The following is a 22,523-nucleotide window of genomic DNA, read 5'->3' as shown; positions in this document are numbered from 1 at the left end:
TCGGGTTCGGGCCGAATTCTGTCGGGCTTCGGTCATTTCGGGCCTAACTTTTAAACTTTTTAAACTTTTAAATTTAACGGACAAATGACATTTTTGTTGAGGGCACAAATGCCTTATATGTCCCTTGACGTCGTATCATGGTGCTTGCACAAACGTCGTAATTTTTGGTCGTAATTTTTGGAGGACAGTCTCAGTTTAGCATATTGTATATTAAATGTATACTAAATGAAATATCTACTCCGTTTACTCAGTCATGAATATAAAGAGCACAGAAAGCAAATAGGTGAAGAGAACAGTAGGACATACAGGATATTACGAATTACATTGGAGATAGCCAACTTAAGTACTGGTTTGTCTGTATGAATTTGTTATAACATGTCCCCTGAAATTCTCAAGTATAGACAAATTACATGTTCTTTAATGTATTTATTGAACACATCATGTTAAACATTCACAGTGATGCAGAAAAGGGAACTTTCTAAATTATTACCCTGATGTTGTCACTTGGTTGACCCACAACTGATTTGTTATGTTTTGTGATATTTGTTCATGGGTCTGAGCCATTAAACTGCCTAATGGCTTATAGAAGAATCCTCCAGATCCTAATGCTGTACTCCAGCATAATCTGTATAGCTATTTGAACCCTTTCCAATGACAGTGTGAAAAGATGAATTTCAGCATTATACAAAGGACAAAAGATGGACTCGTAGACAACTATTTAAAAACAAAAATATAGAAATGAACTTCCTGAACACTCTGAATGTTAAATGGGATGTGTTCAATAAAGACTTGAAAGATTATAATTGTTTGTGCTTTGTTACCTTAAGCTCTTTGTGTCGGCATATAGACATTATTGTCATTGTTACTTCTTTAATGACATCATCAAATGACATTTTTTGACCAACTAATGTGGAAAAGAAACTTCACAATTTCACATAATTTCCTATCACTTTATAGTCTGCACACTACAGGATATTGTCTATGGAAAATAACCCACAAACTGGCCTATTTGATGCTCAATAGAATGTCAAATGTTTTAAAGTTAAGAGTGATTATAGAAGAGCAGATTTGAGCATGACATGCCCTATACACTGGCGCCATCTTGAGTCTGGGACATCAACTGCCCAATAAAGTTACAGTACACGTCACTTAAAAATTAAGTAAATTCAACTTATGACTCAAAATGGCACCAGTGTATATGGCATGTAGTGTGCAGACTATAAAGTGAAGCTTACAATGTAATGGATTATTATTGAAAGAGGAAAACACAGTTCATGTTTAGCATTTAGATATGTTTTCAGAGGAATAGTATTACTTATACCACGGGGATGTTGAATGCTGTATTCTGATTGATTGAGAAATGTTCCATGGGTGTTCATTATTTTTCTGTAAACCACACACCTAAATTGTTAAATGTCTTAAAAATAGGCACCAGAGCAATCTTTGTGGTAACCATGGTATAAGAGGAATAATTGACTCTGGTCCTTTGAATAATATTCAATTTGTAAGGAATACAACTTTAAATTTAACACATTAACATACAACAGTTTGAAGTGATAATGCAAAATAAAAACAAATCCAAAAGGTATCGCTCATACAAAACATTTTTATTTTAATTTACCCTTAAAAGTTACAATAGGTAACTCTTTATGCTAGTCTTGAGCAGATTCTTTTCTTTCAAAGAACCTGCAAAACAATTTGTTTCACTTCTGTAAATGTTTACAAAAAAAATAATTTGTCTAACAAACACATTTTCTTAAAGATTAATTTATGTTTCAACCAAACAACATATGGAAAATATCTGTAATGTGCACACGGTATAGTACAACACAAGCAGTCTGGGTATTAAATGGCACACATTCAATCTTGAAATTATAAGTTCATTCAAATTTATGAAGAAAGGGTACTAACACCATAAAACAAAAGAGTGGCTTCGATTGAAAATATAAAGCAACAACAAGTGGTCATTTTTATTATTGCAATTTCATAAATATGTATTTTCAAAATTGAACACTGCACTTGCATTTAAACTACAGTATAAGCAAGAAAAATACGCCTAAATATTGTTACTTTTAGCATAAGGTATAAGCTACTGAATAGGGAGGAGAATGTCAAGCATACATTCATTGCATCTAGTAGTGTAAAATCTACCCATGAAACAAAATAAATTCTGTTCTTTCAAAAACAAAGAATATGCTCTTTTAAAATATTTGTCTTGACATTGACAGTAGCAGATTTCTCTTATTTGCAAACCCTGTGCGTTTCCAGCATATTAAAACAAAGCATCAAGAAGATGCAACCCTGCCTTCTTCCTGATTATCAATGCTTACGAACACTGTGTGCGAGCGTCAATATTTCTATATACTGTATGCACGCAAGCTCATAAATACACACAAATACACATGCTCATAGAGCTTTAAAAGGTAGCAGCACCTCCATCAGTAAAGTCTCGGAGAAAACAAATGAGAAATAAAACGTATCAAATGACAACTGTCCTATACAAAAGAACTACAATGCAAATAATACACAACACACCAAGTCCAATTTAAGTTCTTGAAAAACGCTACAAAATAAAACTTTATTCTCTCTGACTGAGATCCATTCACAGTGGTGTTCAAAAGAAAACAAATCACTTGAAAACAAAAACAAGCAGTCATTTATTTACTTAAGAGGAGAGACATAAAATAAATATGCTTCAAATAATTTCACAGTGCTAAAATAATATTCACAGGACGCTTCACTGAAATGCTTTTGGAACTATTTTTTAACATGATACCACTGAGGACAACAAACTTGCCACAACATCTAAAATAAAGCTATAGTGATCTGCGAATCAGGTTGTTCTTATCGGGCTCTAAAAACTCTTCCACTACAGCTGTGGTCACTTTTGTTAATTCCTCCTCCAGGCTGGAGATATCACTGCAAAAAAATAAAATAAAATCAAGTTAATCATTAAGGTTTCTGTATAAAAAAAAGATAATTGTGTATGCAAAATGGAAACTCAAAAAGTTACAATTTTGCCATTTACTTAATCTTAAAGCTTTCTAAACCCAAAATACTTTCATCTGTGATGTCTTTAAATGTAAACAGTATGGGCCCTATTTTAAAGGTCTAAGCGCATTATCTAAAGCGCACAGCGCAACGTCTAAATGGGCGTGTCCGAATCCACTTTTGCTAATTTAACAACGGGGAAAATGGTTTGTGCGCCGAGCGCATGGTGGAAAAGGGTTGGTCCTTTTTTTTAATAAGTAATGGGAGTATTTTGGGCGTAACGTGCAGTAAACCAATGAGAGTCTCAGCTCGCATCCCCTTTAAAAGTCAGTTGCGCTGGCGCTATGTCTAATACCTATTTAGATGACGGACTTTGTAAACTGAAAAACTAAGCGGAGGAAGAAGATCCTCAGTTTAAGATTAATGTTAAATAATTGTGTTGTTTTTCACTTGTATTGAAATTGTTATTGTTTTATTAAAACATTTAAAACCTGTTTTCTTTTAGTCATGGAAGTAAAAAGCAGGCTTTTAATTGCTTTGAATATATGGCTATCCAATATCATCAAAAAATGATTTACAAGTATGTAAAAAAGGTTTGTACTAAATGGCTCTCTGCAAGGTTCAGCACTTGGACAGCGTCAGTTTTTTTAAGCATTACTTAAAAAAATGTCTCTTCTCACCATATCCGCAGGTACAGAGTCATCATATACAATAAATCCGTGAGGTAGCATTAAAAAAAAACATTTAAAAACAGATGCATTTGTTTAAAGCAAAGCATTTATTTACTTATCAGGCTGCAGGTGAAGCAGCTCTTTGTGTCTTCTAACGTCTCATAATTAGACCTCATTTATGTCAAAGAGACTCAATAATAATCTTTTACATTCAATCCTTTAATCTTTCATATTTAAAAGCGTTTTTGTGCTGCTGCGCATTCATGTATGTGTTAAGCAAACCTGCGTTGTCGTCCCATTAAGGCGCATATTACTAATGCGCTCTTTAAATAACAAAAAAACATATTGCGACATTGACTTTAGACCAGGTTTTTGTTGGTCAATGGCGTAGTCTATTTAAGTTGCCTCAAAATAGCAACGCGCCAACAATACCCCTGAACACACCTCGTTTTCAGACCAGAACGCCCATGGGCGCAAAAGGGGGCGCAAATGCATTTGCTATTTAAACAACGTGGCGCTAAACGTGAAAATGATAATTGTGCAGGGTAGAAACTAGCAAAAGACACTTGCGTCGCGCATTGCGCTGGGTGTAAGATAGAGCCCTATATCTCAACCCTCTAATCTGACATATAAATAACCAAAAACATCCCTTTGAAGACTCTATATCATACAGTACATTTCATATCTTCTAAAACAGAGTCATTGATATGTGCATAAAAATTTAAGTCACTTTAGAAGGTATTTATTTATTATTTCTTAAAACCAGCATCCGCGGCTATATTTCACCACTAGAGGTCACAAAACAATAACAAATGTGTAGCTTGATGAGACTGTGATAAATTTTGGAATGATGGGACCGGGAGTTACAGGAGACTTACAAATCACGTTCATAGATGGTGTTAGTTAAAGGTGTAGCGGAGGATTTTCTCAAATTTTAGAAAAGAACCGCCTTCTCCACTTTTTTAAAAAATGCAATTGCGCAACACTCCTGATTGACAACTAGGAGGACCAATAGTCTTGATGATCCACCCGGAAAAAGAAAATCCTCCGCAATACCTTTAAGTAAAGTTACATTACAGTGGTTAAAACTACGAATTTCACTGGCAAAAACATTTGAGATATGAACCAAATTAATAACACTGTGCTATTTATGTTTGGATATTTGAATGCAAAAATCTTACATATGGCGCCGTAATGCATAAAGTAGTATAGATTTATTTCGAATTTGTAAAACAAAACCAAGTCTTCCCTGAAGCCAATATAATACCAGCTGTCCAGTACTAAAACCCAAACAAACAAAAAATCTAATATCTGAAGTAATTTGCATCACTATGAAAACAAAATACAAACCGTTCTCCTGGTGAAGCACAGAACTCTGTATAATACTTGATCTTTGGCTCAGTCCCGCTGGTCCGTAGAGTAGCAACAATGCCATTCTGAAATGTGAATGTGACCATTTGGCTGTTTTTTGACAAGGGAAGGACCTAAAGAAGATATTAAAATATTTATACATTTTTTATATTCCATCAGACTTGAAATACAGAAAATACAGATGATTTCAATTGACATACACATTTTTTATCCGGCTGACTGCTGTCATAACCAGTGGTCACATCTCTAATGTGTGTGATGCAGTAACCACCACATAATGCTGGATATACACCCTGATTTCCAAAGTTGCGTAGACGGCTAAATATTTTATTAATAGTGAGGGGGTCGTTGCAGATGACATAGGAGGTTCTGGAAATGTGATAGCCGTATCTAGTAGATAAAATGTAGAGAGAACAATTAAGACAATGTGAACAACAATATATAGAAATACAGTGGTTACGATACAAACTAAACACCTTACGTTTTTGATTCAATGTTTTTGAAATGGATAGTTCACAGAAAGATGAACATTTCTGTCATATATTTTTAAGAATGTTTGTTGCCTTGAACATTTTCAAAATATCATTATTTGTATTCAACAGATCAAAAACATTTATACCAGTTTGGAACAACTGGAAGGTGAGTAACAAGAAATTTGGTGAATTAATTCTCATCAACTATTCCCCCCCCAGCGTTTTAAAAAAAGTTACCAGCCAGCACCAGCATTTTTTATGATTTTCACAAAAGTTTAATGCCTTCCAGAAAATGTTCTTCTTTAAACATATAAACATACAATATATCAAATGAAAGAACAGACTCTCTACTTTCGAAAAACAAACAAACTGAACGTTTCATCCTATCCTTATTTGTTCTCTTTTTATCACCTCTCAAATATGGGTAGGTTTCTTCAAAAATAAAATTTTTGAGCGAAAAGCTGAGATAATTGTGTTTTTGTGAAAGACTGCTGCACTAAGTTTGAACTGTTGACCTAAGGGGTTGTTTCCAGGTTTTATAAGTTGGGTAGGAGCACCACCTGGTGGATAATAGCGGAAATACGGACTGCCGGAAAACCTCTTCATTGGCATGAAAGCATTTTCTTGTGTTAGCTCCTCAATGGTGGGGAAAGAGTTAAGCTATTTAAATACAATAGTGAACATATTTATCATGCACACTTCAATGCAACAAATCATGAATTATGAATACAATGGTTGCTTCACTTAACTTAAGAGTTTAGTCATAACTAATATGTATGAAAGTAAAACATGTGGTAGTAACTCACATTTCATAGATGTTGCACAGTTGTTGACTCAGTGAAAGATTTTTGGTGTGTAGATAAGCAGCCATCTCAGCCACAATAACAGCTGTGCTGACTCCATCCTTATCAAGAACCATGTTCCCACACAGAAACCCTGACACCAAAATAAAGGATAAAGTAGATCTTCATTGGTCACTGTCATTAATTCAGTAAACATAACCAGGCTGTCATCTAAACACCACTGTGTGTCTGATGCAAAACTAAACATTATTCAAAATTAACACTGGGGTCATCATTTTTGCTTACATATAAAGAATCTGGGAAATGTTGATAATTTCAGTAAAATAAGAATGGTAAAAAGTCTGGTAATTTGGTTAATTTGGTACTGCTCCTCTAAATCTGTATTTCACACAACAAAATGTACATATGGTCCAAAATACAGAATGACTGAATTTACCAAAATATACCCAGTCCCAAACCATTCAAAAAAGTTTTGCTATGTTACCGCGATGATCAGTGTGAAAACATGGATCTCAATATTATACAGTCACTCTTGAAAAGGGATCAAATATGCAGAAGATGCTGGCAAAGCAAAGAATGAGTAGAACCTGGAGCATTTTTCTGAAGACCAGAGGACAGTTTAGCAGCTTATGACAAACACAGGACTCACAGAAGCCCAATCATTCATCATCCAGGTTACATTGCACAATATTAAGATTTAAGGGTACAATAACTTTTAAACTTGATAACATTTATACATTTTACTTTGTTGTGGAATATATGTAATGTAAAATAGATTCAGGACAGTTAAAGGGATAGTTCACCCGAAAATGAAAAATATTTTCTCATTTACTCACTCTCATGTTGTTATAAACCTGTATACATTTATTTGTTCTGATGAACATGAAGGAAGATATTTTGAGGAATGTTTGTAACGAACCGACCAGAGGCCCCATTGACTTCCATAGTAAAAAAAAAGAATACTATGGAAGTCAATAGGGCCTCTGATATGTTCATTTTTCATTTTTGGGTAAACTATCCCTTTAATAATTGTGACCTATTCATGTCAGGTATTAAAAATACACCTACCAATGGACTCTTCAAAAGAGAAAATGACATCCTTTCCCATTTTTGTTAACTCATAGATTCTGTTCCCGATCCATTTGAATCCAGGTAACGTTTCCTAAGATGAAGGCAAAGAACCAAAAAGAGAAATTCAATAACCAACCTGAAATCGTCGAAAGAATAGTTCACCAATGCTGATTTTCAGTGTTTCAGTGGCAACAACATAAACAAGCGGCTTTTGTGGCACAAACTTAACTTCTGGTAGACTTAGACAAAGAATCAATAAAATCCTTCTATAGAAGCTTATTTCTGATAACAAGAAAATAAATATTAAGTAAATTACCTTAGTTTAAATGTGCCAAAGAATGCATATTTATAATATGTAAAATTGTTCTCTTATATCTACATAGAAGATATGTGGCTTTATTACTTTATTACCAGTAAGACATCATTCACACAGCAGTATAAAAATACCAGTAAACTCGGAGAGAAAGCGGAAGTTATCTGTGGGGTGTGGCGAGCTCAGTGTTGTATTTGTAAACAGTTGCAGGTTATAATGACTTTTCACATCTGTGGTAAATGCTGACGGTCGCGAAGTTGCTCGTGACCAAACAACATTGCTTTAGGTGATGTCAAAAGAAACCTGCGTCTTAAACAACAGTACTGTTTGCAGATTAGGCATCACAGAGAGTGTGCTAAGAACGTCTGCAATTCTACAAATATATGGTAAGCTGTTTTGAACAACTTTGTTTAAGAAATGTTTACGTTCACTTCAGGTACGATTTTTAAGCAGCGTGTGTGGAAACGTCCGTAAACAGTGCGGGGGTAAACGTGCCATCTGTCAAAACATAATCAAAACATTATGATTGGCCCTAAGCTATCAGCGTGGTATGACGTTGTCCGTTCTAAATGCCGGTAATCTATATTTTTTGTTCACACATAGATATATATATCAACTCCCCTTCTACTTGAGCAATAGCAGGAAACTGCAGGATCTCTTAAACCTAAAAAAATTATATCCCAATTTCTAATTTTAACAAAGGTACTCTTTTTACTTTATTCTACTCAAAAATGTTTTTAGTGCCAACACAACACTTAACACAGACGATTCCTAAAGAAGACATTTAGTCCTGTTTGTATCTTAATAAAATAAATTGAAAAATAAATATAAATGGCCATGCACAACTAAGACTGTTAGAAACACTGTAAAGTACATAAAATCATCCTCACTAAATTTAAAGAATAAAGAAAGAGCGATATCCTTAATAATGACTAAGTAACTCCATGTCTAAGATTGAAATCAATGTAAAATCAAACTTTGATGCTCTACATTATGAGACCTTTTTCTGAGCCTGGATTTCACAGACATGATCACAAATATGTAGATAAGGCAATGATGCAAACACAGCCATAAAATTAGCACTGATTTGAAATCAACTTGCAATTGTTGCCTAACCAACATCATTTTCATATCTGGGATATCTATTCTTCTAATCAGTGTTTTTCATCTGACCATATCAAGGCTAGAATGCTGTGTTTCCTATGTGAGAATCAGAAACTCTTAAAAACATTCAAACACATTCAGGATACTGATAATTAGCTTTCACAAACCTCAAAATGAAAACCTTCTATGCTTGCAAAGGCCTTCAGTATTTTGGACGAAACTGTGGTGGCTAGCATGCACACGCTCTCTGTGTCCGCTGGATCTGGGTGAGTTTCCTTCCAATTAAATAACATCCACCAGCCTAGCAATGCAGCCAATTCATTTCCAGTGAACACTTTCCAACCGGAACTGCCCATAAAAATATTAGAAATTTCAGTTTACACCTACATTTATATTTATATTTTAACATTTTATTGCTGAAATACTGAATACTGCCTAAATGAACTCAGGACAACATACTTGTCATTCTGCTCCGCAACAGCCAATCGATCAGCATCAGGGTCAGTGGCCACCACAACAGACGCGCTTTCTCTTTCAGCCAAACGAAGAGAAAGCTCCTAGAAAACCACAGCGATGTCATTAAAAATAGTCCAGTGTATTTAAAATCATGTGTAAGAGGACAAATGTGTAAATCTTGCATTCTTTGATGTTGATGCTAATGTTAATCATTAACTTGCCCAGTGTCAGGTCAATTTTCTGTTTGCTGTGCCATAAGTTATGTTTTATTGTTGCATACATTGAATCACCCAATAAAGAGTATTCTCCTACACTGATTAATAGTCTCAATGTATTTTTTATAAATGAATAATCAATTTAAACATTGACCTATTATGCAAAGATCCCATAGTAAAGTGTCAAAAGTGTGTATAACAACAATAAAAACCCTGATTCTCTGTGGTCTTTAAAAATCCCAGGATGTCCGTTGAAAAAAAAAAAAAAAGAGTAGCAGTTTACCTCAGCATCCTGGCCAAATTTCCCCATTGTCCTACTAATCATCCCCATATATACTGACCGGCTATATCAGTCTTTCTCCTCTCCACCAATAAGCTTGGCATTCTGGCCAATATGGCTGCCATCGCATCATCCAGGTGGAAGCTGCACATTGGTGGTGGTTGAAAATAACTCCCCTTTCCATATGTAAAGCGCATTGAGTGCTACAGAAAAGCTATATAAATGTAACAAATTATTATTTTACCAGAACTGATTCTCCTTCCTCTGGGTTAGGACAACTGACAGTGGAAAAATCTGGATCTGGATCTTTCTGTTCTGGAACAGGTATTGGAGGAGCAAAGCCAAACTGCTGAAAAGCTCTCTGGACGTAATTGTGAGCAACACCATGGAAAGATGAATGCACAAACTTCAGCGGTGACTTTGCATTAAGTTCTCTGTAATGATAAAGACTCGAGAAATTAACTTTATGATCAAAACAACCTCCCTACACAGCAAAACAAATAGTTAGAAGAACAGTACAGAATCCAGTATTTAAGTAAATCTAATAGACGGAGTGAATTAAAAATAGTTTTAAAATAGAATATGATATCGCAAAGTGCACTTCTATAATTACAGACCTATGTAAACTTATGTTCACACTTTGGATGATAGAGGTGCAAATTGTGACTGATCTCCCAATTGGAATGGGATTATAATGTCAACAGTTCGATTCAATCCGATATATCAATTAAAACTCTGCTCCGGCTTCTCTCTGTTTCTTTGATAAGGTGCATATAGTGTAGAAATGCAATGTTGCATCTTTAACGTTAAGATTGGATGCTTCCCATCCTAACTAACTCCTACGTAAGTTTCTGTGCATTAATGCAGCACTCGTTCACATACATCAAGGCATCGTTAAAACGATTTTATTCAATATACAAGGAACAATATTGTTGGGATCACTTTTGGAGCATTTTTCCCAACTAATGAACGATAAACTATTGACAGCCAATCAAATCTTTTTGAATTTAAAGTGCTCATATATTTGAAATGGCAGTTGACACTGTGGAGAAACTCATTGCAGAGGTCCATAACATAAAATTACCTCAGTTATCCAGTGCAGTTGCAGTGAAATTGAATCCAAAAGGTTTTAATTCTACAACCCCAAATCAGAAAAAGTTGGGACACTGTAGAAATTGTGAGTAAAAAAAGGAATGGAATAATTTACAATTTTATTCAAAATAGAATATAGATAACAAATCAAATGTTGAAAGTGATACATTTTGAAATGTCATGCCAAATATTGGCTCATTTTGGATTTGATGAGAGCTACACATTCCAAAAAAAGTTGGGACAGGTAGCAATAAGAGTCCGGAAAAGTTAAATGTAAATATAAGGAACAGCTGGGGGAGGACCAATGTTTAGGAATAGGAATGTTGTCCCATTCTTGTCTAAAACAGGCTTCTAGTTGCTCAACTGTCTTAGGTCTTCTTTGTCACATCTTCCTCTTTATGATGCACCAAATGTTTTCTGTGGGTGACAGATCTGGACTGCAGGCTGGCCATTTCAGTACTCAGATCCTTCTTCTACGCAGTCTTGACGTTGTAATTGATGCAGTATGTGGTCTGGTATTGTCATGTTGGAAAATGCAAGGTCTTTCCTGAAAGAGACGACGTCTGAATGGGATCATATGTGTCTAGAACTTGGATAAACCTTTCAGCATTGATGGTGCCTTTCCAGATGTGTAAGCTGCCCATGCCACAAGCACCCATGCAACCCCAAACCATCAGAGATGCAGGTTTCTGAACTGAGCGCTAATAACAACTTGGGTTGTCATTGTCCTCTTTAGTCCGGATGAAATGGCGTCCCAGTTTTCCAAAAAGACCTTCAAATTTTGATTCGTCTGACCACAGAACAGTTTTTCACTTTGCCAAAGTCCATTTTAAATGAGCCTTGCCCAGGGAAAACGCCTGCGCTTCTGGGTCATGTTTAGATATGGCTTCTTGTTTGACCTATAGAGTTTTAGCCGGCAACGGCGAATGACACGGTGGATTGTGTTCACCGACAATGTTTTCTAAAAGTATTCCAGAGCCCATGTTATGATTTCCATTACAGTAGCATTCCTGAATGTGATGCAGTGCCGTCAAAGGGCCTGAAGATCACGGACATCAAGTATGGTTTTCCAGCCTTGACCCTTACGCACAGAGATTTTTCCAGATTCTCTGAATCTTTGGATGATATTATGCACTGTAGATGATGATAACTTCAAACTCTTTGCAATTTTTCTCTGAAAAACTCAGAAAACTATTTTTCGCCGCAGCATTGGGGGAATTGGTGATTCTCTGCCCATCTTGACTTCTGACAGACACTGCCACTCTGAGAGGCTTTTTTATACCCAATCATGATGCAAATTGACCTAATAAGTTGCAAATTGGTCCTTTAACTGTTCCTTATATGTACATTTAAATTTTCTGGCCTCTTATTGCTATCTGTCCCAACTTTTTTTGGAATGTGTAGCTATCATGAAATCCAAAATGAGTCAATATTTGGCATGACATTTCAAAATATCTCACTTACAACATTTGATATGTTATTTATATTCTACTGTGAATAAAATATAATTTTTTATGATATATGATTTTTGTAAATTATTCCATTACTTTTTTTACTTACAATTTCTACAGTGTCCCAACTTTTTCTAATTTGGTGTTGTAATACACTGACTACAGCAATAGACAAGATAATAGATTACACAAAATAAATTCACTGTTTAGAGATAAGGAACTAAAGTATATAACTAAAGGATACTACGAGCTACGACTTATCAATGTGTCGCCATATTTGACCTCACTGCACTGATCTGTATCTTGTGATTTGCACATATACCTACATAAAAATATGTAATAGCTAAATAGCCCAACCCTTATGTTAAGTTATATACAATAAAAAAAAAAAACATTACAAGTGCATAGGTCTCTCCTTATTTTCTCTTAATACAGTTAGGAGACTGCACCTGTGGAAGCAGACAGTTCTTAGCTCTTCCATGTACCAGCGGCAGATTTCCTCCAGTGGGTCTCTCCTTAGCGGACTGCTCTCGACTAGGCCCTCGTTCCAAGACTCAAGCCATGGTTCGGTACTCTCCTCAATGCAACGCAAGATCTCCTTATCATGTGGTGAAGAGATCTGCGCACCATTGTGCCAGTAGACCTACATAAAACAACAAGAGTTGAAAATAATCATAATAATAATAATCATTAAACATGGATGTACATGCTTTTTAGAGTTTGGCATTTTGAGAACCATTACATTTTTTAAGCTGAATAACGGTAGTTAAACACTTTTTCCAGCTAGTAGCAGTGAATAGCGACCAGAAGCTATATTATGTTGTGCCTCTGCAATGCCTTTCGGCGAGTTAGGGTATCAGCGTCGTCTTCTCGTCTTAGATCACAAACTCAAATTTTTCAGTACTGCCATCTATTATTCTGTCACGCGTCTTTGGGGGGATTGTCTGATAATTTAGGCTACATACAGAACGTGCAGGGGGAAAGTCGACATCATATTAAATGTCCGTGATGGAGTGAGAAATGACGGCAGAATCTGGAGATTTTAGAGACTTAATTGCCCATGGCCATATTTCCCCAAGTTCATCTTTCTTAAAGAAAAGAAAAAAAAAACAGTAAAGCTTACACGTTCAATCTTATTTGCAAAGTGAGATTTGTCTTTCTGCAACAAAAACTTCAAGCACATACAAGTGAGTAATCGCCATTTTAAATTAATCCTCCCGCTTTATTGCTTCTATTTCAAATGTATATATTTTAAGTGATGAATTCGTGTTTCCCATTATTTTAAAATCTAATCTGTCCTCCCACATTTCTATAAGTTTACATCACTGCTTTAGCATATGCCAATCAAAAATAAATCCATGTATAACTTATTTTATATTTATATACCTACAGTAGTGCATTTGTCAAACCATGCGATTTAATTATAGTTCGTTTATAATACATATGAATAAAAAATCATTATTATTAATATAAAGAGCTAAAATAAAAGTGATTTAAAGCATTTTTATGCTCTCTATTTTTTTCTTTTTTATGCCTATTCAATGTCAATTTTAAAGAGAGTCAGTTTCAGATAAATATTTGAGTAGCCTATTGTGTAGTTCAGAAACTAAAACGATACAGAAATAATAATTGTATTACATTACATTGTTTTAATAATAAAGTGTCACAGACTAATAAATTGCACACATAAGGAAAATAAATGATGGTCAATTCTGATTTCAGGTAGAAAGTAAAATGTGTAACTAACAACAACTAACAAAATAAAAAAAAATAGATTTTCAAAAAGTTTTCCAAAATACTCCCTTAAATCTACTATTGGTCGGCCAGTAGTCTTATCTTAACAACTGCATATTATTTTTTTTAATAAATAAATTTGCAATGGTATACAAAACAAACACTAACCTTGTATCCATTGTCTTCTTTTCTGTTATGAGAAGCAGTGATCATAACTCCAGCTGCAGCACCAAACTTCAGCACTGCATACGGCTGGAGGAACCAAATGTGAAGAAAATTCTAATTATCCATTCACCTTTATTACTTTTCCAGCCCCCATCATCACTTTATATATTGTTCCCAAACCAGACAAATACAGTATTAGATTTCTTTTTACTCTAATTTATATCCATAAAGTAAATGTCGTTTCTTTTACTTTTATGTATACCACATAAATCACCAATAACATCAATATACCAGTTTTGACAAAGTATCACTATACAAAAAAGGTATCAAACTTCACTTTCTTGACCAAGACAACATTGTACTGTACACAATTCAGGGAGTAGGTTGTTAAGTGTGTAAGTTAACATGTTGAAGTGTAAGATTTATTGCATTATTTTTTTTTTTTTTTTTACTATGTGTTTAACAAATTTGACATTACAATAATTACATTTTGTAAATTATCTAAATAAAAAAAAATCTTTCATTTAAATACAACTTATAATCTTATAATAAATGATATGGTTTTCCAATACAAGTTGGCCACAATAATTTGTCCCCTTTTCTGTAATACTTTTGCAACCTCCTTTTTGTCAAGATAACAGTTGTGAGTCTTGTCCTACAGTGCCTGATTAGGTTGGAAAATAAATGGCAAGCAATCTAAATGCTCAATGTCGCTCCTTTTCAGTTCACCCCACTCATTTTTTATAGGGTTCATGAAGGGGGAATAAGATGGCCATGGCAAGACCTTAATTTTGTGCACAGTGACCAATATTTATTTTGGATCAGTGTGCTTATGGAAGATCCAACCACGGCACAATATAAAATTTGTAATAGAGAAAGTCAGGTTTTGATCATTTATCTGTTGGTATTTGATCAAATCAATTATATCATGCATCTGAACAAGAGTCCAGGACCTTCAGTAGAAAAAAAGACCCATAACATTAAATGTCACCATGAAAAGGAAGTACTGATTGTCTTCTTTTACATATATTTACATATATCCAAGTAAAACAACTTCTGGCAGGAAAAAGAAAGAGGACGGGATTTGATATTATCCATCGAAAAATTATTGGATGGTTGGAAGTTGGGCCACGTTGCTAATTGCTAATCGGCATGATAGCCCTGCCCTCTTGTAAATCCTTATAACAAGAAGCGAAGAAAGGTTTGTTTAGGGGAGGCTTAACGTTTTTGATTAAAGATTATGAGGGCACATAAAAAATAAAGCACACAGATAAATCATTTATATAAAAAAAATTTAATTTCTAATTTCATAGTGACTTCGGTAATTGGGCAGTTTATCGAAGCGTGGACATGGGTTCTTAAATCACTGAATGCACCTATTCATAACATATCGATTGTTTAAAATGTCATAATTATTACCCTAAAGGTTGAAATAAAAAAGTTGATGTTTTGCCATTTTATAACATTCAATTTCTATTTTGTGAAGCTCAACAATATCTGGCTGCACATCTGAACATACATACATTCTTTGTTTGATTTTGTGACAGAGAAGATTGAGGATCTTTGGCAACTGTGTTACCTCATATTTATGCTCATGTGAAACAGGAAGCCATGGCTAAAGTATTTTATGTTAATTTTTTTAATAAGAATATCTAGGGATGCTATTAATTGCGGCCAATGTGTATTAGAGAAATAAACACTAATTACATTTTTTTGCAACCTTTTATGCTGATAATTACTGAAGGGTTGAACAAAATGTCTTTGTTGTGTATAGCACTGTGCCATATAAAATTGTGTAAACAACACTAGTGGCCTCACAGATATGACATTTTACAGTAAATTTGCTTATTTATCTGATCGGTATTTGTTAAAACAAAACTGTGTCGGAGTCTGTGGCAAATGATTAGTGAACCACACTTTCTTGCAGTGTTAGTCAGCTATTGGACTGAATCCAACTTGATATTAGTTATTTGACCCAATTGTTTTCCAAAGACAAATAGAGAGTCATTTTAGTTTGTAATGACACCTGGTTGAGTAATTGACTACTTCAGCACCCACCCCCTGAGAAATTCAGCCATGTCAGTAAGATTCAAGTAAAATCAAGTAAGATGTCCCTAATCTATACTGACTCAATTTTAGAAACATATCCATCAATAACACTGTCTTACCACAAATGGGGTAGGCACATATGTAGAGAACAGATAAACGGGAATATCTTTAGAAAGCATAACAGCTGCGGTCAACCTCGCAAGTCTGCAGATAAAGCAAAGGGAAAATAAAAATAAAATGTGTATGCTTACAAAACTCTGTCCTATTGTAGACTTCTTTCATCATGTTATTGAAATGCTACACAATCATTAGAAAATATACACAGCGAGCGAGTGACATTACAACAATGCCCCTTCATCTCCATTGTTCTTTTAACTTTAGAAATGTCCTACATTCATAAAGGATGTAAACAGTGAATGGGCTCAGCGTGCGCACTATTGTTCCATTCAGGAGGCAAATGTTTTCTTTTAGGGGCTGTTTACACTTGGATGTGTTTTCATCAGTCGGATCACAAGTGGAAGAGAGAGACACATCATGTTTACACCTGGTATTTAAATCCGTCTCTTTTATCCACTTTCGGCGCTTCTGTCCTGATGACTTTGAGGACGTGCGCTGTGGAGACTGCGGGTGAGTCTCACTGCTGTCATTTAAACCCTAGTGAGAGTAATGACGGGTTCAAATGGACGCAAACTAATATTATGTCAGAGTCCACTGCTTGTGGTGTAACTAAACATGCATACATGTATATGTAAGAGTTTTCTCTGATATTTCTGTGTAATTGATGAAATAAGATTGAACAACTTTCACACAATCGTAAAATGAAACTAATGAAATAAGCGGAGATCAGCACCTTTAGTTTTATTAATAAATCCTAAAAATAGCGCTGTACACTTTGTGTTACGCGATAGAAGTAAAAAAGACGTAAAACATTGCGCTCAGTACCTCGGATTAGATAAATAGACGGAGGGAAGGCAGTCTCTTGTGGCTGTTCGAACACATTCAATCACATGGGCGTTTACACTACAAAAGCAATCCGATCGAAAGGGTTTTCAAATACCTGAATGTGGTTGAAAGTGGACAAGCTCAAAACGTTTTGAACACCGTTTACAACAGTCTTTAGCGTCGTCAACTTGTGATCCGCAGAGATTGACGAAAACACATCCTAATACCAAGTGTAAAGAGCCCCATTTTTTCGATCTGTTTTGCTGATCCATTTGGAAATCAATTTTGCTAGCAAACTGGGACAGTTTCTGCAGTCCTCTATCCAACCAACTGTCTGAATGTACAACCAACTCCGTACTGATTTTCCCAAAAATTTAATGAAGCCAATTTAAATGTTTGATACCAAATAACAAAAAAATTGTTAGCTTCTATTTCGCTTTGATATGATACATACATCACTCCTGCAACACTTTAGCTTCCAGAACAAAAACTTGCATGTGCAAAAAACAGATACATAATTAGTCTAGATCAGGCGGCCCAAACTTGGTCCTGGAGGGTTTTGCAGAGTTTAGCTCCAACCCAAATCAAACGCACCTGAGGCACCCCTCAGATGTGTCTGACTGTAATGTTTGGTCTATGATAATCTAGTCTAGATGGTTTAGGTAATATAAACAGCAAATATGTATTGTTGATTTGATGTCATTTAATATATAAAGAATTTCTGCTTGGAACAATAGTGAAGTAAAAGGTAAAACGCTACCGTTCACTGGTGCAGCCACTGCTTGCTTGGCCACGAGTGTCATATCCGACCACCAGGCCCCTTGTGTGCAGGTCAGGAAAATATTTGGCTAAGTATTTGAACATCCCCTGTGAGGATAATGAGAGACAGACAGTGTTATCCACATTAGAAGAAAACCAAAGAGACAAATTTTACAATAGTTTATATGACAACAGTTAAAGAGCTTATAGGGATCAAATGAAATTCATGATGCAGCAAATAAATGGTGGAAATGAAAGTAAACTGTATTGTTCGGCCATAACCTTCAGCTTGCATGTCAAGTCACATTTATTTATGTAGCACTGTTTATAATGTTTCATTGCTTTAAAGCAGCTTTACAAGAAAAGTTTGTTGCAATTTTATTGTCTTTATAAATAGATTATATTCTAATAAAATGGTTTATACTTTCCATTGATTATCAAACATGTAGTAAATAATGATAAATAACAGATGCCATATTAAACTAGACATGGCTTTCCATCTTGCATGGAAATGGACCTTAAAAGAAGGAAAAAAGTTAAGGAAAGAGCAGGAGATAACTGCAAAATTACCATGAACAGCAGGGTAAAAAACAAAGAGAAATCATAACATTATTAAGTAAACCCCAGCACCACACACCTACAAAATTGAAATAATGATTGTGCCTGGACATTTACAAGAAAAGCTATATTAACAGAACTTACAAAACCCTAGACTTAGCTTATGTCAGCAGTCTCCCAGTGAGCAAGCCAACAGGGCGACAGTTAAAGGAACCAAAACTGCTTGTGTCTGCTTTGTCTCTGTTTTGTTTTTTTGTTTTTTTTGCCTGATGCATTGTTCTTTTTTTTGGTGGGCGTAAAGTCTAAGTTAATTTGTTGCTGGAAGTGATTTTGTACTTCGCAGAAAGGTAAAAGCTCACAAAACAATAGTATAAAAGATCGTGTTTAATTTGGCTTGGAGTTACTGTAAGATTTCAGATACAGTGACAAGACAACGTTTTCTACAGTGATTTACCATCAAATGTGATCTGATCCTCATCTCGGAGGCTGTTTACACTTGGCATTAACATGCGTTTTCATCGATCGGATCACAAGTGGACAATGTTAATGTTTTAAAAAATATTTTAATAACACGGTTTTGCCGGTTATATAGTTCTAATGACGGTGTTCAACTATAACCGTCGGTCTCACGGTTATATAATGACCGTCACACCCCTATATACTGTACTGTATGAGGAGCTCAGATGCAAAAGTCACTAAACGCCATATGTTTCAAAAATTAGATAATGATTTATTGAATGCTTATAATGATATTACTGAATGCCCTCAGCATGTATTATCCGTTCATCAAAAACTTTTGCTTCAAATTAGCTTAGTCACAGCCTCAGGCCATTAAGAAATACAAGTGTGTTGGCAGGATCCATTAAGAGTCTGATAAAAAATAATGCTCACTTACAAGAAAACATCTCAAAAGCGATGGTTTTGCATCTGGGCTCTTCATATGAGTTTTTTCATAGATATTTATGCCACACCTACCTTTGCCTTTAAAGTCATCTAATTTGTATGGTTTAAATGCCACCCGTTCAATGCACTTTGCATAGGCAGAAGTCGCAGTGTGGAACACACAAACGCAATAACACCTACTGCAGCTTAATGCTAACAAGCTGTGCCACTGTATGAATAATCTAGTTTGTGTTGCAATCTCCTTAAAAAAAACACAATAATTCTGCCATGTCGCGTCTGAAATCACTCACACCCTGTATTGTTCAAAGCACACTAAATAGGGAGAAAGGAGGCACAACTTTTAGACACAACTATTCTGCACTGACGTAAACATTGCAATCGTATCTGCATGCTGTTAACCTGGGCTAACCTGTGTAGACTGTATGACGGTTAGGTCATTGATGCAAGCAAACCCTGCACCCATGGCAGCTCTCAGACCGGCCGTTCCAAACGTCATCCTGGAGCACAACCTCCTCTTTAGTTCGGCCACGCGCCCCTCCCGAACCAGGGAAAGGATCTGCTCCTGTGTCTGTGGATTCTAAACACAACAGACAAAACATTCAAACAAAATTGCACGACACGGTTTTCTATTGACCAGATCAAAATCAATCGTTTGTTCATTGCCTGACACAGAAATGATGACGAAAAGAAGCCATAACCAGACACTCTTACCAGCACCTACCTTAGTGAATTAGTGGTAATGAATCTAATCATAGACGTTTTCTCAGTATTCAGGATGGAGATTAAATATTTCCTTTTCTACATTACTGAAAGCTTATATCTGTGGCCTACATAGACCACGCTTTGGATTAATTCCAGCATTTAAACAACATGAGCAACCCAAATATTTAAAGTAAGTAATAAGAAATTACAAAAGTATGCAAAACACTTTAACAAATCCACTTTTAATCTATTTTTGCTTAGCTAATGGATTTTAATGCCATGATTGATAGCTGGCAGCTCAGTACAGAAACTACTAAATACAGTCATGCAGTACTGGTTAAGCCTGACATTTACAGAAAGAGGTCAGCCAGATATACGAATATACTGAATGAAGAGCTGGCAACAGCAGACAAAATCTTCTTCACTAAATATAATCACATTACTAATAGAGTAAAAAAATACAATAGTGCTCAACATTTAAAGCACAAGCCAGTTTCAAATCTCTCACACTGTGTCCGTCTGCATAGTTTTAAATGCATCAAATGGTATTGATAATATCTACCACTGAACTATTGCGGTGAGGGCAATATGCAAAATATGAACTCAGGGTGGCACTGCAATGCAGTGCAATGCAATATTGAACGATTTTAGACGTTTTCTATTTTTATTTCCACCTCTATGATCATGCCCATATGAAAGTATGAGAATTATTTATAAGCCGATGCCTTATTTAACAATTGATGAACGCAGCCGGGTGATGACAAACAACATCTGAACAACATAAAAACACAATATGTAAAGCAGCTGACAGCTGTGGTTGGCATCCCAAATCGTACCGGTCACCACCGTGGCATTCTCACCTTATCCCAGGTAATCCACTGATTTATCGCTTTGTCGAGGATCAAATCCCCAGTGCTGCTGAAACACTCTGAGTTTGCGTTTAGGTCTCCGTTAGACCCCATGACACCGGTGAACCCAGACAGGAACTTTTTTTTATTTCCAGTTGCTTCAAGCCGGCGCGACTGAACGTCGTTACGCGCGGCGTGATCGGAAATTAACGATTAACCGGCTGACGTCACGGATAGTATCACAAATAGATCAAAGCCAAAGGCGATCGGACAAACGCGGTCTGTAATTTTCAAAGTCGTGACAACCTCAACCCATCTCACTGTCGCATGAGTGTCAAAATAAGAGAGCAAGTGCTGTGCGTCGCGTGTCAACAAACCCAATCGGAGTTCGTCATTGGCTCGTCGTATTAAATATTAAAATGTCCTCTGGTTACAGAGTGTCGTACTAATAAGTTGCACCGGTCTAATGTGTTTAGTGCACATTAAATGTTAACACGCACTTCCTCGCCCAGAGCATCTGGTAAGCCGCGTGCAGTTAGCATTAGCTGTGTATTTGACCTAACTTAAGTGCGGTTGGCAATGATCGGATGCAGTTCCGTTATAATATTCAACAATAATGCAACGTGAAAGTACGTCTAGAATAAATAAAATAAAAAGTCGCCGCTCTTGCTTCACTTACAATCCGCTCTGACTATCAAACTGTTTTTGTGCTTGACTTCATGCGTCGGTGCGCAGACCGACTAGCTTATGACATCATACTTACGCGAGAGGGGCTCAGATTCTAACGTAATACGCTGTGATCACCAGAGAAAGGCTCGCAGTACTTTGGCGTCACGAGAAGATCGGTCTACGCAGCGCGAATGTTGCTGGAGGGATGACTCAGGAAGAGGTGGAGCATATAAACGTTGGATACTGGTAAATGTAGTTTTTTGTTAGTTTAGTTTGTGGGTACGCTATGAGCATAAATTACTCATAGACTGTAAAAAAGAAAGAAAAAAACATGCTTACTGTAGTAAAAATAGTAATGATTAGTAAAAAAATAGTAATGATTATTATTTTTACTACATACAGTAAGCATGTTTTTTTCTTTCTTTTTTACAGTCTATGAGTCTACTATTTTTACTACAGAAAGCATGTTTTTTTCTTTCTTTTTTACACTCTATGAGTCTATTGATTACTAATCAATACACCAAAACCATGGTTACTACACTTTTATCAAAAAATCATGGTTAATTTTCGTAAGGATTCCCTACTGAAAAATCCAGCTAAGACCAGCATAAGCTGGTGAGCTGGTTTTAGCTGGTCTCCCAGCTTGGTTTTAGCTGGAATTGCTGGTGTGGCAAGCTGGTCTAGCTGTGTTTTGGTCACTTTTTAAGCTGGTCTAGCTGGACTTAGCTGGTCAGGCTGGAAGACCAGCTGACCCACCAGCTGCAGCTTTGCCAGACTTGGAGGATCAGCTTAAACCATCTAAAACCATCTACCAGCTTATGCTGGTCTTAGCTGAATTTTTCAGTAGGGTTAACTGATCAGGATATTTTTTTCAAGCAATATTTTCTGTTGTAATTTAAAAGT

The 22,523-nt window shown here is 35.8% G+C and overlaps 1 protein-coding gene across 2 annotated transcripts; it reads right to left on the bottom strand.

Moving 5' to 3' along the window:
* Positions 1–1,590: 1,590 nt before the first annotated feature.
* On the bottom strand, positions 1,591–21,768 carry pgm2l1 (phosphoglucomutase 2-like 1). Of its 2 annotated transcripts, XM_065281850.2 has the most exons (14): positions 20,964–21,733; positions 19,811–19,978; positions 17,942–18,048; positions 16,359–16,443; positions 14,194–14,277; positions 12,741–12,934; positions 9,993–10,182; positions 9,257–9,354; positions 8,965–9,145; positions 7,378–7,471; positions 6,313–6,442; positions 5,234–5,423; positions 5,013–5,146; positions 1,591–2,919 (listed from the first exon to the last, which is right to left on the bottom strand). In XM_065281850.2, exons 1-14 carry the CDS (start codon positions 21,063–21,065, stop codon positions 2,817–2,819), a joined length of 1,860 nt encoding a protein of 619 aa, XP_065137922.1. In that variant the 5' UTR covers positions 21,066–21,733; the 3' UTR covers positions 1,591–2,816. The 2 variants fall into 2 exon arrangements, with proteins under 2 accessions (XP_065137922.1, XP_065137923.1); XM_065281851.2 differs by lacking the exon at positions 5,234–5,423 and having other exon boundaries at positions 20,964–21,768.
* Between the last annotated feature and the right edge of the window lie 755 nt (positions 21,769–22,523).

Source organism: Paramisgurnus dabryanus, chromosome 8, assembly GCF_030506205.2.
Source record: "Paramisgurnus dabryanus chromosome 8, PD_genome_1.1, whole genome shotgun sequence".
NCBI lineage: Eukaryota > Metazoa > Chordata > Actinopteri > Cypriniformes > Cobitidae > Paramisgurnus > Paramisgurnus dabryanus.
Note: the sequence above shows the minus strand (reverse complement) of the source record. Positions and strands in the feature narration are given on the sequence as shown.

Coding starts and splice junctions, on each gene's coding strand:
- pgm2l1 (XM_065281850.2), bottom strand. CDS start 21,065: ATGGGGTCTAACGGAGACCTAAACGCAAACTCAGAGTGTTTCAGCAGC. Junction 9,146..9,256: donor GTTGCGGAGCAGAATGACAA/GTATGTTGTCCT, acceptor TTTTATGGGCAG/TTCCGGTTGGAAAGTGTTCA. Junction 5,424..6,312: donor CTGTGCAACATCTATGAAAT/GTGAGTTACTAC, acceptor TTTATCTACTAG/ATACGGCTATCACATTTCCA.